The following is a 15019-nucleotide window of genomic DNA, read 5'->3' as shown; positions in this document are numbered from 1 at the left end:
GCCCTCATGATTATCGTGATTATAAGAGTTACTCTTTCTGAAAAGTTCCAATCATCTTTTCCGTTACACTCTTGTCTCACCGTGTAGTTAGTTAGGGGTCCTATAAACCACTCCTATAAGTGACTTCTTGCCTTTATCATTTCTCATCTCTACCCAAACAGCTTCTACATCCTGTTTTCTTGAACTAAAGTTATCCCTCTCTATGGTGCTAATACCATCACTAATTAAAAGAGCCACTCGTCCACCTTTTCCCAGCTTCCTGTCCTTCCTAAATGTCATGCACCCTTCAATATTCAGGTCCCAATCTATGTCATCCTGCAGCCATGTCACTGAAATGGCTATCAGATCATACTTACTTATTTCTATCTGTGCTAGTAGTTCATCGGTTTTGTTTTGAATCCTATATGCATTCAGATACAGAGCTTTTAGTTTTGTTCTTTTATTATTTTTGTAACCTTTAGCCTTATCTGCTGAGTTACTCTTAGATTCGTACTCTCTATCCCTTCATCACGTTCTGTTTATCATTTCCTATATTAATACCTCTCTTGCTTTGTCTCTACTCTTTGATTTACCACATCTTCCCAAATTTGATCCCTTGCCCCCACTGTTTAATTTAAAACCCTCTCTACTTCCCTAGTTATGTGGATCACTAGAACACCACCCCCAGCATGGTTCAGATGTAGACATCCCAATGGTACAGCCCCCACTTTCCCCAGTACTGGTGCCAGTGACCCACGAACCAAAGATCAACCATGACCTATTTGAATGGAGATGGAGGCTGGAGGGGCCGAGTGGCTTACTCCTGGTCCTATTTCACACGTTCCAACCACACTTGGTCCCCTGAATATTCCCGCCAAACCGACCCAACTACCCTCCACAATCTGACTACTCCTCCCAACCTGACAACCCCTCCCGACCATGCTCACCTCCGACTGCCTGACCAGATTACCCTCAGACCAAACTTGTCCAACCCCCAACTTGACAACAACTCCTGACTGGACCCACCTACCCACCAGCCACTGTACCATCTCACCCACCTGCCACCCTACCAACTTACCTCACCCACCCTACCAACTTACCTCACCCACCTTACCCATTCACTCATTTACCCATTCACTAACATTCACACTGGGCATTTAAACTTATCTAATGGCAGCTAGTGCTGTAAAAAAGTGTGGCTTCTTCGTTGATTCTCTTTGCTGCTCTCTGCCTGGATTCCTGAGGGAGTTCTTCTGCATCATGGATGAGAAGCCTAGCCTTTTCAAACATATCCAGGTTAGTGGGTAAGGTTCTGACACTGACAAAGGTTCTGACGCTGATCAGAAGGTTTGGGTCATTGTGAATACAACAAATGAATGAGTCAAATACCATTTTAACTACACAGGAATTTGGAACTTTATGATTCTACATTTTTCTTGAAAACTAAACTTAAAAAGGTTGGATTTTCTACTAGGTTGCACCGGTTTTCTCAGTGTCATTCACCGGGATCAACTAAACTAACACAAAAGATTGCAGAATTTCAAGCGCAAATTATGTTTAGCGCAAATTGAATTTCTGGTATCTTTTGCTGCAGTTTAAGAAATGTTGCACTAGAAACTGGCCTGGCCCACAAAACCGAACATGAACTTAAATCAAATTAATCACCATTGGCAAGTTTTCACTAATTGTGCTTATTTGTGAGCCTTTAAGGGGGTTTTTTAAATTAAGCCGGTTCTTTTGGGTTCCAGGACACTATTAGGCATATTTGAAAAGTTTTAGAATATATATTTCATTATACTCAAAAGTTGACTGCTGTACACAATATAAAAACCAAATGGTTCTGTGCAGTTTTTAAAGTCATTTAAAAATCAGGAGACTCACAGGTGGTGGGCTAGATATTGATGATTAAACTGCACGAAGGTACCACGCTTAAATGTATCAAGGGACACTTTTTAAAGCAGAAAACTCTTTTTTAAATTACATTCTAGAGCACAACCCTGGTTCATGGCAAATTTTACATTTGGCGAAATGCAATTAGATTGGAGCGGAAACTTGAGGGAAAAAACCCTGCAAAAAAACGTCAATTCATCCAAAAGTGCCCTATTGTGATTAGTTCTTGAAGAAATAATGATTGTTTTCCCACTAAACGCCAGCAAAAAAATTCCTGTTGCACCATTAAGTGGGTTTATACTGTTTTATCAAGGCACTCTTGTTACACTGTAGAGGGTCAAATTGAGGATTTTTTCTTCCCTCTTCTCTGCCGTCTGTAGAATAAATCAGAAACAACCTTCTGAAATACAGGTATCATTCCTTTTTAGAATGGATTTCTACATAACACCTACCTTTTTTCCTCTCGTAGCTCCATTTCAGTGCGTTGTACCTCTTGCTCCAGTTTCCTTCCCCACGTATACATTCTCCAGGCCTGGAAAGCTCGAAGCTGACTCTTCCAATCAAACAAGGCCCTAGCTTTACCCATTTTAATCCTGCGTTCCAGAACCAGCTTATACCAAATTGAAAAATGTTTCTGTAAACACTAGATTGAAATGGTAAATATTAGTTCACCAACATTTCCATTAAGTTAAAAATAGCATAGTCCTTTTCAGATCATTATGTCAGATAAGGGTTTGATTCCATGTAGATGTAATGTGTTGCAGCTGTAGCATTTGGGAGCTGGTGGACACAAGCGTGATCCACAGCAATCACGTCTGTAGCTTGAGGAACTTCAGCTCAGGGTTCTTGAGCTGGAGTCCGAGCTTCAGACACTGCGATACATCAGGGAAGGTTAAAGTTATCTGGACATTTTGTTCCAGGAGGTAGTCACACTCCTTAGGGTAGGTACTTCAGGTTTGGTCCATGGTGAGGGAGAGGAGGGTGTGACTGCAAATAAGGCAGATATGGGGATCCAGAAGGTAGCACTGAAGGAGCCTCAGCCCTTGCACTTGTCCAACAGGTTTAATGTCCTTCCAGCTTGTATGGACAAGAGCAGGGACTGCAGAGAGGATGAGCAAACTGGCCACAGCAGGGGGCCATTCAAATTGGGAGAGTTAAAAGGAACATAGTAATATAGAGGACAATATAATTAAGGGGAAAGATATTTCTCTGCAGCCAAGAGCACAAATCCTGAAGGCTGTGTTGCCTGTCTGGTGTCAGGGTTAAAGACATCGCCTCAGGGCTGGAGAGGAACTTGGTATGTGACAGGAAGAATCCAGTCCATGTGGGTACCAAAGACATAGGTAGGATTAGAAGAGTCCTGCAAAGGGAGTCTGAGCAGGAAGGAGCTAAATTGAAAGGCAGAACTCAAAGCTAGTAATTTCTGGATAACTATGAGCATTGAGCAAATTGGCATGTAGTAAGTAAGATCAGAGAATTGAATGCATGGCTCAAAGACTGGTGTGGGAGAAATGGGTTTCAATTCATGGAGCACTGGCAGCAGTGCTGGGGAAAGAGGGAGCTGTACCATTGTGGCGGTATTCGTCTGAACCGTGCTGCGGCCAGAGTCCTGTCAAATCATATAACTAAGGCTGTGATAGGGCTTTACACTATATAATGGCAAAGGGGGTTCATGTGAGGGGAGATTTGGAAAGTTAAGAGAAAAGGCAAGGTAATAATACAGGATAGCAATATGAGTAATGATAACCAGATTGTTACAGGAGGGAACAGGGCATACAAACGTAAGAGTCCACCAGCAAATAAGGTCAGAGAAGGGAAAAATGGTAAAAACACAAAATTAAAAGCTCATTGTTTGCAGCATTCATAACAAAATGGATGAATTTATAGCACAAATAGAAATAAATGAGTATGATATGACAGCCATCACAGAGATGTCGTTACAAAGTGACCAAGAGTGGGACCTGAATATTCAAGGATATTTGACATTTTGGAAAGAAAGTAAGAAAAGAAGTTGGGGTAGCTCTGTTAATAAGGGATGAGATCAGTACGTTTGTGAGAAATGATCTTGATTCGGAAGATCAAGATATAGAATCGGTTTGGATGGAGATAAGAAATAGGAAAGGAAGTCACTGGTGGGAGTAGTTTAAAGGCCCCTGAACAGTAGCAACATTGTAAGACAGAGTATAAATCAATAAATAATGGGGCTTAAAAGAAAGGTCCTGCAATAATTGTGGGAAATTTTAATCTTCATAGAGATTGGACAAATTAAATTGGCAAAGGTAGCATGGAGGATGAGTTCATAGAATGTATTAGGGACAGTTTCTTAGAACAATACATTCTGGAACCAACCAACGAAAAGGTTATTTTAGCTGTACTAATATGTAATGAGACAGGATTAATTAATGACCTCACAGTAAGGGATCCTCTAGGCAAAAATGATCATAACATGTTAGAATTTCACATTTAGTTTGAGGGCGAGAAATATGGATCTAAAATTAGTGTGTTAAATTTAAATAAAGGCAATTACAAAGGTACGAAGAAAGAGTTGGCTAGATTCAACTGGGAAAATAGGTTAAAAGCTGAGACAGTATATAAGCAGTGGCAGATATTTAAGGAGATAATTCATAACTCTCAACAAGAATATATTCCACAGAGAAAGAAAGGCTCAATGAGAAGGATGCACCATCTATAGTTAATTAAGGAAGTTAAGGATAGTATCAAATTAAAAGAAAAGGCTTACAATGCTGCAAAGATTGCAGAAGTGATAGGCCAAAAAATTGGGAATTTTTTTTTTAGAAACCATGAAAGGATGACTAAGAAAATAAGAGGGAGAAATTAGGGTATGAAAGAAAACTAGCAAGAAATATAAAAATGGACAGTAGAAACTTAGACAACTATATAAAAAGGAAAAGAGTAGTTAAAGTAAGCATTGATCCCTGAGAAGATGAGACTGGGGAATGAATAGTGGGAAACAAGTAAATGGCAGAGACCTTGAACAAGTACCTGTATCTATCTTCACAGTACAAGACACAAAACATATTCCAAGAATAGCAGAAACTCAAGAGGCAAAAGGAAGAGAGGAGCTTAAAACAATCATGGTCACTAGAGAAAAAGCACTGGGTAAACTAACGAGACTAAAAGGTAACAAGTCCCCCGGACCTGATGGCCTGCATTCTGGGTCTTAAAAAAACATGGCTGCAGAGATAGCAGATGCATTGGTGGAAAGCATCCAAAATTCCCTAGATTCTGGAAAAGAATCAGCGGATTAGAAAACCACAAACACTACACCTCTATTCAAGAGAGGAAAGAGAGAGAAAGCAGGAAACTATAGGCCAGTTAGCTTAACATCTTTCATTGGGAAAGCCCATTATTAAAGATTTGTAGTAGGACATTTAAAAATTCAAAATACAATCAGGCAGAGTCAATATGATTTTGTGAAAAGGAAATCTCATTTGACAAATTTATTAGAGTTTTTTGACAAACAAGGGTAGAAAAATGGGAACCAGTAGATGTCGCATCTTTGGATTTCCCAAAGGCATTCGATAGGGTTCCACATAAAAGGTTACTGCACAAAATAAGAGGTTATGGTGGTGGGGGTGATGTATTAGCATGGATAGAAGATTGGCTAACTAAAAAGAAACAGAAAGTTGGGATAAATGCATCATTTTCAATTTGGCAGTAAAGTGCCACAGGGGTCAGTGCTAGGGCTCAATTATTTACAATTTATATTAATGACTTGGATGAAGGGAAGACTATATTGTAATCAAATTTGCTGATGATATGAAGATAGCTAGGAAAGCAAGTTGAGAGAAAGATACAAAGAGACTGCAAATAAATATGGATAAATGGTGGGCAATAATTTGACAGTTTATATGGGAAAATTGTCCACTTTGGCAGGAAGAATAGAACAGCAGAATGTTATTTAAATGGAGACAGACTACAGAATGTTGCAGTACAGAAGGATCTGGGTATACTTATACATAAATCACAAAACGTCAGCATCAGCAATTTATTAGGAAGGCAAAAGGAAGGTTGGCCTTCATTGCAAGGGGAATGGAGTATAAAAATAGGGAATTCTTGCTACAACCATACAATGCATTGGTGAGACCACACCTAGAGTACTGTGTATAATTTTGGTCACCTTACTTAAGGAGGGACATACTTTCATTGGAAGCAGTTCAGAGAAGGTTCACTAGGCTGATTCCTAGGATGACAGGTTTGTCTTATGAGGAAAAGTTGAGCAGATTGGGCTTATACTCACTGAAGTATAGAAGATTGAGAGGAGAAGAGGAAAATGTCTTTTCTGCGGGCTATTAGTCTTTGGAATTCTCCTCCACAGCGACCAGTTATTTAATGAACAGCTGGGTCATTAAATAAATTCAAGGCTGAGTTGGAACAATTTTTGATCAACAAGAGAATCATGGATTATGGGGGCAGGCAAGAAAGTGGAGTTAAAACCACAATAAGAGCAGCCATGATCTTACTAAAGAGCAGAGCAGGTTTGAGGCCTACTCCTGCTCCATTTCTTATGTATCCTGAAAGCTGAATTGGCATAAATGAGCCATAAAGTGCTGGAAGGAGATTTGATCCTTTCTTTGTGCAAGTTGGTTCATCTTAGCTGGATGGTATTAAGGAGTCTACAACTGATCATACTGCTTAGGAACATACATGAAGAGTACGTCCAGTGAGATCAACAACAGGTTTGACTGTGATGCTCAGTATCTTATGATCAATTTCCCTACCATTAATTATTTGGGCTCAAACTTAAGAATTGCCACTGAGATGGATTACTTGTACAGAGCTCAATTCTCTGGAACCTAACCCAAATTACATATGCATGCCTAAATAGTGACAGCCAACTGGTCCCTGAAAAGGCCTTCCATCAAATCTGTTCTTGTGCATACAAGTTCAGTTTGCTTCATCATAAGGTCAGAAGTGGGGATGTTCACTGATGATTGCACCACGTTCAGCACCATTCATGACTCCTCAGATATTGAATCAGTCCATGTCCAAATGCAGCAAGACCTGGCAATATCCAGGCTTAAGCTGACAAGTAGCAAGTAACATTTGCGCCACACAAGTGCCAGATAATGACCATCTTCAACAAGAGAGAATCTAATGATCGCCCCATGACATTCAATGGCATGGCCATCGCTGCATCCTCCACTATCAACATCCTGGGGATTACCATTGACCAGAAACTGAACTAGCCATATAAATACTGTGGCTACAAGAGCAGGTCAGAGACTAGGAATCCTGTGGCGAGTAACTCGCTTCCTGACTCCCCAAAGCCTGTCCACCATCTACAAGACACAAGTCAGGACTGTGATGGGATACTCTCCTCTTGCCTGAGTGAGTGCAGCTCCAACAACACAAGTAGTTTGACACCATCCAGGACAAAGCAACCCACTTAATTGACTCCTGATCCACAAACATTCACTCCCTCCACCACCAACACATAGTGGCAGCAGTGTGTACCATCTACAAGATGCACTACAGGAACTCACTAAGGCTCCTTAGACAGCACTTTCCAAAGCCCCGACCGCTACCATCTAGAAGGACAAGGGCAGCAGACACATGGAAACACCACCACCTGGAAGTTCTCCTCCAAGCCATTCACCATCCTGACTTGGAAGTATATCGCTGTTTCCTCTCCGTCACTGGATCAAAATCCTGGAACTCACTCCCTAACAGCACTGTGGGTGTACCTACACCACATGGACTGCAGCAGTTCAAGAAAGCAGTTCACCACTACCTTCTCAAGGGCAATTAGGGAAGGGCAATAAATGCTGGCCTAGCCAGTGATGCCCACATCCCATAAATGAATAAGAAAAGAATTCTACTGCTGCTGCAGACAAGATTAACTAACGATATAGGCCAGGATTAAATCTGGGGAATATATGGAAAGCCTACGTGGTCCTCCTTCTGCTGTGAGTGTGGGACAGCAAGATAGCAGAGTTAATGAGTGGCTCATAACCTGATACTGTACTGAAACACCTTGGTATATCGGTGTGAGCCTATCCTATCAAGGCTGTTGAATTTTCATTTGAGATTAACACCGATGAGAGGTTCTTTAAATTGTGCCCTCTCAGAGGTAGCCTTCAATGCTATAAACTATTTAGCCTTGAACTTAGCGATGAATTCCTATAGAAGAATATGCAGTCAAGGCGTTAACATTGGATGAATACAGACCTTTGACTTATCTAAAATTATTGTAGTGTTGCTAGGATAATAACCTGGTCCTTCAACACGCAGGGTCATATTCTTTTAGACTATTAATTTTCTCTCACCCGTAGCTGGTAAGCTTTAATCCTGGCTTCAACTTGCTGCATCATCCGAAGATGCTCAATCTTGCGACGTTCCTGGTCCTGCTGTTCCTGTAACTCCATCAATGCTTGCTTGACTTTTTCATGAATCATCAGTTTCCGTTGTTTTTCTTTATCAAGATGTTCTCGTTCACTGTAAAACAAAATCTGCACTGAATTTGATGGATAATTTTAAAGAGGTTCTTTGCTATTTTTAATGACCAAGTTGATGTAGACGTTAAACCCTTCAAGTGCTCCTGAGATATGCTATCAAAGGCTAGCACTTGCTTTTAGGTGCTGAAAAAGCCTCATGAAAGATTCCTACAGTACGTATTCTGGGTCTTGGTGAAAACCAAGCCTTGGAAGCAGGCTTACAGTTGATCGTATGCCTGGCTTCATGATGTGGGTCCCTGGATTTACCAAGGAAACAATTTTTTCATTAAAATTCTGGAATGGATTTTGCCACTTAAAAATAAAAGAACATGGAAAGGTGAGGTGAAAGAAGCAAAACATTTACTTTTTCTTAAGAATCCTTTGTGTCTCAACTCCTAACATGAGCAAATTAATTTGTTACCAAATTTTCTCCAATAATCATTAAAGGAGTGGATATAATTTCCTAATATTCTGAATGGAAAAAAAAAATCCAAACTCTAATTTCAGGAATGAATATTTTTAAAATTTAATTTCCTCCTTCCTCCAAATAAAACGGAATTAATTAAAGCGCTATAAAAACTTGATGTGGTTACTTTGACTGATTACCAACTTACAGTCGCTTTGTTTCTTCCATTATGCATCTCTTTTCCATCATTTCTTTCCGTAATTGCACCATTTCTTTTTTAATATGTTCTTCCTCTTTCTTGGCTTGTAACGCTTTTCTTCTGTCTTCTTCCCGAAGCAGCTGCTGAGCTTCAGCATGAGCAAATTTCTTCATGGCTTTCTCCTGCTTCTGTTGCTCCAACTTAGACTGCCTTTTCAGACGATTCTCTCTCACCTTTTAATTATAGATTGGTATAATTATTCCTGTGAAACTACATCACCTTAAAGATGATTCTGGTGTGTTTTTTTAAATTTAACAAAAGGAACATTTTAAGTCCCCTTAAAATCAAAAATTTAACTCACCAAAAATACTTAATAGTGTCAGTTTCATTAAAAGTATATTCAAATTAATTCCATGGGCAGAATTTTACAGCCCAGTTTCAGCGGGGACTGGGCCATAAAATGTGGCGAGCCATTATAATCCCCTTTGACTTCAGTGGGAACGTAAAATCCCGCTGCCGTAAAATTCTGCCCCGTGTGTGTGCAGTAAATGAGATGATTTGCTTGTACTTCTATAGCATATTGGCTGTGGATTTTAATTCTCCACACCAAAATGTAAGTAAAATGATGATTATAACTACAGTACTGTTCTTACAACCTGGTACACACCTGTTGGTGCCTTGCCTCCATGCTCAGACGTGGGTCTTTGTATTTTTTCTGCTGCCTTTCCTCTTCAACCCCAAGATCCTCAAGAATGCCAGACTCCACCACTTTCGTCTCTAGGAGCTGCTGTAAGAAGGTTTGTGCTGCAGCACTCTCTTTTTCCTGTTCCAAATAACTGTACAATTCTATAATGATATATGATACATATATAATGAGTAACTCTTGAATAAGGGGTGACTTTTTGTCTAAGTATATATAATATATACAAACACCCTGGTCCAAATTACGGTTAATGGCCCAATAAATGACTGGAAAATATTTCCTTGTGGCTTTCAAAACCTTTCCCTTTATTTAGAACATCAAATCACCTTTGCTCTACTGTATTGTCATGTCTATTTTCACTTGTCATCAACTTTGACTGCATTGTTCTAAAAAGCTCTATTTTGAAACAAAAGAAATATTCCAACATCTTTGATATTTTTTTTTCTCACCTGTTATTTTTAGTATTATTTGTTATTCTTCTTGTTCTTCCTATTTTTTGCTAAAATACTTTTCAAGATGCTTGTTTCTTTTTAAAACATTATCCACAGGCAGCAGTAGTCTGTAATTTATGTCTTGGCAATACCACAATCACGTTTACACATTGATACTTTCTTTGCATTGTGGGCTGCAGATAGGTTTATCAATGGTGGCCAGGCCTTTGTTTTTCTTGCATTAAACTTTCTCTCTACTGACTCATTATTAGCAAGAAGGGTCTCTGGAGCTTTCTTTACATAGAATAGATGGATTATAAGAAAAAAGTAAAATTATAGTTCAAAAAAAAGATACAAAGTAGGAAGAAAAATATAAAAATACAATATGGTACAAGTAGAATTAAGTGTTTAAATATGTTTTTAAAGTTCAACTAAAGGGTCATAACCAAAAAGTTCACCTTTCCTTTTCAGATATTGTCTGAAGCTGCTATTTGTGTCAGCACATCCTGTTTTTATATTTATTTTTTAAGGTTGGGGTTAACCTTACTGAATAAAACTACTCCCAAACCCTTATACTGGTGCTTGCTTCAGCATCATCATACGCAAATTGAAAACTTGTAGTTGTGTTTTGAATTATATGTTGTAGAATTTTGGAACCATACCCCAGCATGAGTCACTGCATTCAGAAGAGAGAAAATGTTTTAAAAAAACAGCTCTGATCATATTCCTCTCCCCATCCCCCCACCCTATATAGTTAACTTTCTTTTAACATAACTGTTCTTCCATATTGAGTTATAACTGCCTTTTGAGCAGAGAATTCAAAGGGAGATGAACTTGAATAGAAATAAATTAATAAAGGGGTGTACAAGTGTAAGCAATTACAATTCTAATGCTGAATGGCCTTCTTCTGCTCCTATGCTCCTATTTCTAACGTTATGAAATATATCCTCTAATATATATATACTTGACGTTTCAATTAAAATCCTAGTGTGTCTGAAAATTTAAAGTTCAAAGATACACAAAGCCACTCACCATCAAACTTTTCATATGCAGGCATTCTAGATGTCACCTCTGGTGAATATGTGCGCTCCTCTGAGTTATTGATATAGCTTTCTAGTTCTTCAGTTTCTTCATATTCCAATTCTAGCCTTATCTTGGAATTCATCCATTCATGGAGTAACTCTTGAGCTACATAGAAAGAACTGAAAACTGTGAAAGGCAATTTATACTGGACATTTATCGTACAATGCACACTGCTATTGCCATCAACAAATAACCATAAGCTTTAATGAGCTGCAGATCAAAAATTAAAACGGGACTTGCTACTTTAAGCTCTAATTATTTTTAGTAAATGAAGTTTCATCGTTCAACTTCATAGACATTTCTAATATTTCGATAGATGCAGTTAGATGTTCACTCAAGATCTATTAAATAAACAGACTTAAAATATTTTTGAAAAAGTTGTGGAAGAAAGAAGTAACTGAAGCAGACCCCATAATAGCTTTTAATGGCCTTCATTTTCCCCTCAACTAACAAAACCAAAATTGATTATCTGGTCAATTATCTAGATTTCTTTTTATGAGTCCTTGATCCGGAAGCTGCATTTCCCTACATTTAAAAGTAACTCTTTGGCTGTGAAGTGCTTTATGATGTCCTAAGGATATGAAAGATGTTATATAAATGCAAGTTTATTGCTTTTTGTTTCTTAAAAGTGAAGTGGACTCAAATAATTCTTTTTTTAGTTGAATGGATCTACACGGATAGTTCATTGAAAGTGCTGTCACAGTGTCTTGGGGCAAATGGTCTCTTTTTGCACTGTAGAATATGTAATCTATGAAGTGTGGGGACTCTTATATAGGTTTTCTGAAGCTCTATTGAATAGTGCTACAAGTTTCAATGCTAACGTAATTGAAAAATCAAGTCTCACAAGCCACAATTTGTCACAATAGCACCTTCTAAAATTTGTAGTTTTATAATGAAAATAATGGTCAGGAAGTTGCTGTCAGCTACACCCTAAGACTGCAAAAACAGTGCAACAACAATATTTCATCAATCAAATATAATGAAGGCCATGAGGTTTCTGCACTTAACTGGGATATACACACAAATTCACCAAAAAAGATTAGGGCTAGTCCATTCCAGTCTAAGTACCTTTTTAACACTGTGAAAAGTCTTAATTATTGTCCAAACTTTTTGGAACAGAATAAAAGCAAAATACTGCTGAGCTATTCTGCAAACCAGTCACCCAGTCTGTGTTTGGTTACCCCAATGTAAAGGAGTTTGCATAGTAAACAGCGAATACAGTATACTAAATTGAACGAAGTACAAGTAAATCACTGCTTCATCTAGGGATAGTATTTGGGGCCTTGGACAGTGAGGAAAGAGGAGGTAAAAGGGCAGGAGTTACATCTCGACTCAGTCCGCAAGCATGATCCTGACCTTCTGGTTGCTTGTCATTTTAATTTGCTATCTTGCTCTCATGCTCACAGTTCTGTCCTTGTTCAGCTGCAATGTTCCAGTGAAGTTCAACGCAAGTTTGATGAACAGCACCTCATCTTCTGATTAGGCACTTTACAGCCTTCTGGACACAACATTGAGTTCATAAACTCTTTCCTCAATGTGATTCATTTTTTTGCAACAACAATCTGTATCTTGCTTTCATGTTTTTACTTTCAGACAGAGCTGTTCATTATTCTGCCATTAACACATACTCTGGGCCATTGCTTTGTTTCTTTACTACAGCCGTTACCACTCTTTTTGCCTTTTGTTCCATGACATCTTTGTTATTTAATCTCTCCCATCCTCTATCTTATCCCAGAACTTCCTTTTGTTCTAACCCACACACCCCCCCCCACCTTCCAACAGCAAAAACTCGTCACATTTCTACCTCCCTTCAGTTCTGAATAAGTCATACTCAACTCAAAATGTTAACTCTGTTTCTCTCTGCACAGGTGCTGCCAGACTTGCTGAGTTTCTCCAGCAAGTTCTGTTTTTATTTCTGGAACAGAAAATTAGCTTCACAAGTGTGGAATCTCATTCCTTCAGGAGATTTTAAAATAGTAGAAAAGTCGATAGTTTTTTTAACTTTTCCATTCTCTTAGACCAGTAATACGTTAGTTATTGAAAATGTTTATGATGTTAAGAACTTTCTGTATTTCAAACACTGTTATAAAGAAAACTTCACTATGGTAATGTTTGAAGTAGTGGCCCGTAGGCAGTACAGTAAGGAAAATTTATAATTTCTTTACAATGTATGTGGGATCCATAATTGTTTTTAAGAATGTTTGAAAATTACTTTTAAGAGTTTGCATCAATTGTTTAGGGATCAATTGTACCTTCCTTGGAAAATAAGAAATACTGGTCCATGTGACATGATGACCCTTGACCTGGAAGCAGTACCAACAGCAAGGAAGTCAAGATATGGACACCATGTGGCCAGACACAAAGGGGAGCTACAGACACAAAGAACAGCTACAAGCAGAGGAAGTGGTGGGTGAAGGCAATCAGCACACAGTTGCAGACACAAAGAGAAAGCAGGCAGAGACAGAAAGGAGAACACAGAGTTCTTGTGAGAAGAAGCAAATCACTTACAGGAAGAGGTTGCTTTTTCTGTTTGGCAGGAAAAGGCACAAGAGCTCTTTGAAGGTGCTTTGCAAGCTGAATGAAAACATCTAAACTGTGTGAATAGCTCAGTCACGCTAAAGAGCTGGGTGTTTTCCCAGAAACAGACAAACCATGAACCAGGGTGTTATTGGTTGGTCGGCTGAAAAGGAAATTTGGAAATCTATATCATCATGACTATCGTGTCCCAAGAGGGAGCGGGTTGGTAGAAGTGCACCTTGCTGACAATCATACCCATTAAACTTGAAGGTGAAAGCTGTTATTCGATAGGACTCCTGACCCATTCTGCGTGAATAAAGAACAGTATATTGTGGAACTATGTAGTGCCACCTTTGTGCAAGGGGTGACGTGAATGCTTGTGTTTGTTTAAAATGTACTTTTATTGCATCAACTGGTTAAAGTGAAATTTACTTTAGAAGGTGCACTTCTACCAACCCTCTCTCCTTTGGGACGCCTTTTTATTTGAAGTATCATTTGCTTGTTAAATCATGTGTAATTTCCATGGGTTCTGATTCGTGTTAAAGTAAAAGTTACAAAAAGTGAAATCTTGTTGGTAATTTATTCATTTTGGGGGTGATTTCGTAGATTTGGTTATTTTGGTTTACAATTCCCTCAAGGGGATTTTAAAACTGGATACAAGGCCCATGTCATTCACTTGCCATGGAGATGTGTTTTGAGAAGTATAAATTGTTGATGCCAAAATAGGATGCATCAAAGCTATCCTGCAGGCTACCCCGATCAGATCATTGCTCACTCTGTATTGTGCATGCTTACAAATGGGCCAATGGCCACCACTTCTGGGCTTGAAAAGTGCCCAGTCTACCTGGAAGGGTAAAGTATCTCAAAAATTTGAGCAACAGGTGAAGCTAGCCGTTTCACGCTGCTACTGTGCAGTGGCAAACAAGTGCTGTTTTCCACTAATAGGATGCTGCCAAAAAGACATTCTGCCTATCACACAAATGAGTAATGCGGCAAATGAATTTCAGTGCCTGTGCGATGCCAGGGACGTAGATCATACGTCCTAATAACTTGCAGATCATATTAAACAGCACATCCTTTTGGCTGTTCACAATAGGCAGAGTACTGACCATACTCAATCAACCCGTGCTTACAAAACTGAGAACATAATGTCTAATATTAGAACGTGATTCTGCGAATGGGCAGCATTTGGTGAACAATTCTGAGTGTACTAAGAATCACACTAACAACCAATTTAAGATTATCAGTCAGGCTCACAATATAGCTCACTTATACTAGAAGCTACATCCATATACAGATCTGTAGGCAAAAGGAATATGTCCAGATATTGCACCTTGTCACAAAGATGTGTTT

General features: G+C 38.9%; 1 protein-coding gene across 6 annotated transcripts in view; it reads right to left on the bottom strand.

Annotated features, from left to right (window-relative positions):
* The window catches only part of ccdc191 (coiled-coil domain containing 191), a 58789-nt gene that overhangs the window by 25856 nt on the left and 17914 nt on the right, over nucleotides 1-15019 (bottom strand). For all 6 annotated transcript variants that reach the window (XM_078559915.1, XM_078559914.1, XM_078559917.1 and 3 more), the window contains 5 exons: nucleotides 11099-11254; nucleotides 9600-9778; nucleotides 8942-9165; nucleotides 8160-8328; nucleotides 2322-2512 (listed from right to left, as the gene is read on the bottom strand). In XM_078559915.1, coding sequence (XP_078416041.1) covers nucleotides 2322-2512; nucleotides 8160-8328; nucleotides 8942-9165; nucleotides 9600-9778; nucleotides 11099-11254 — 919 coding nt within the window. The remainder of the gene's footprint in view (nucleotides 1-2321; nucleotides 2513-8159; nucleotides 8329-8941; nucleotides 9166-9599; nucleotides 9779-11098; nucleotides 11255-15019) is intronic.

The sequence above is a fragment of the Cetorhinus maximus genome, chromosome 16, assembly GCF_964194155.1.
Source record: "Cetorhinus maximus chromosome 16, sCetMax3.hap1.1, whole genome shotgun sequence".
NCBI lineage: Eukaryota > Metazoa > Chordata > Chondrichthyes > Lamniformes > Cetorhinidae > Cetorhinus > Cetorhinus maximus.
This window is presented reverse-complemented; position numbering and strand designations above follow the sequence as displayed.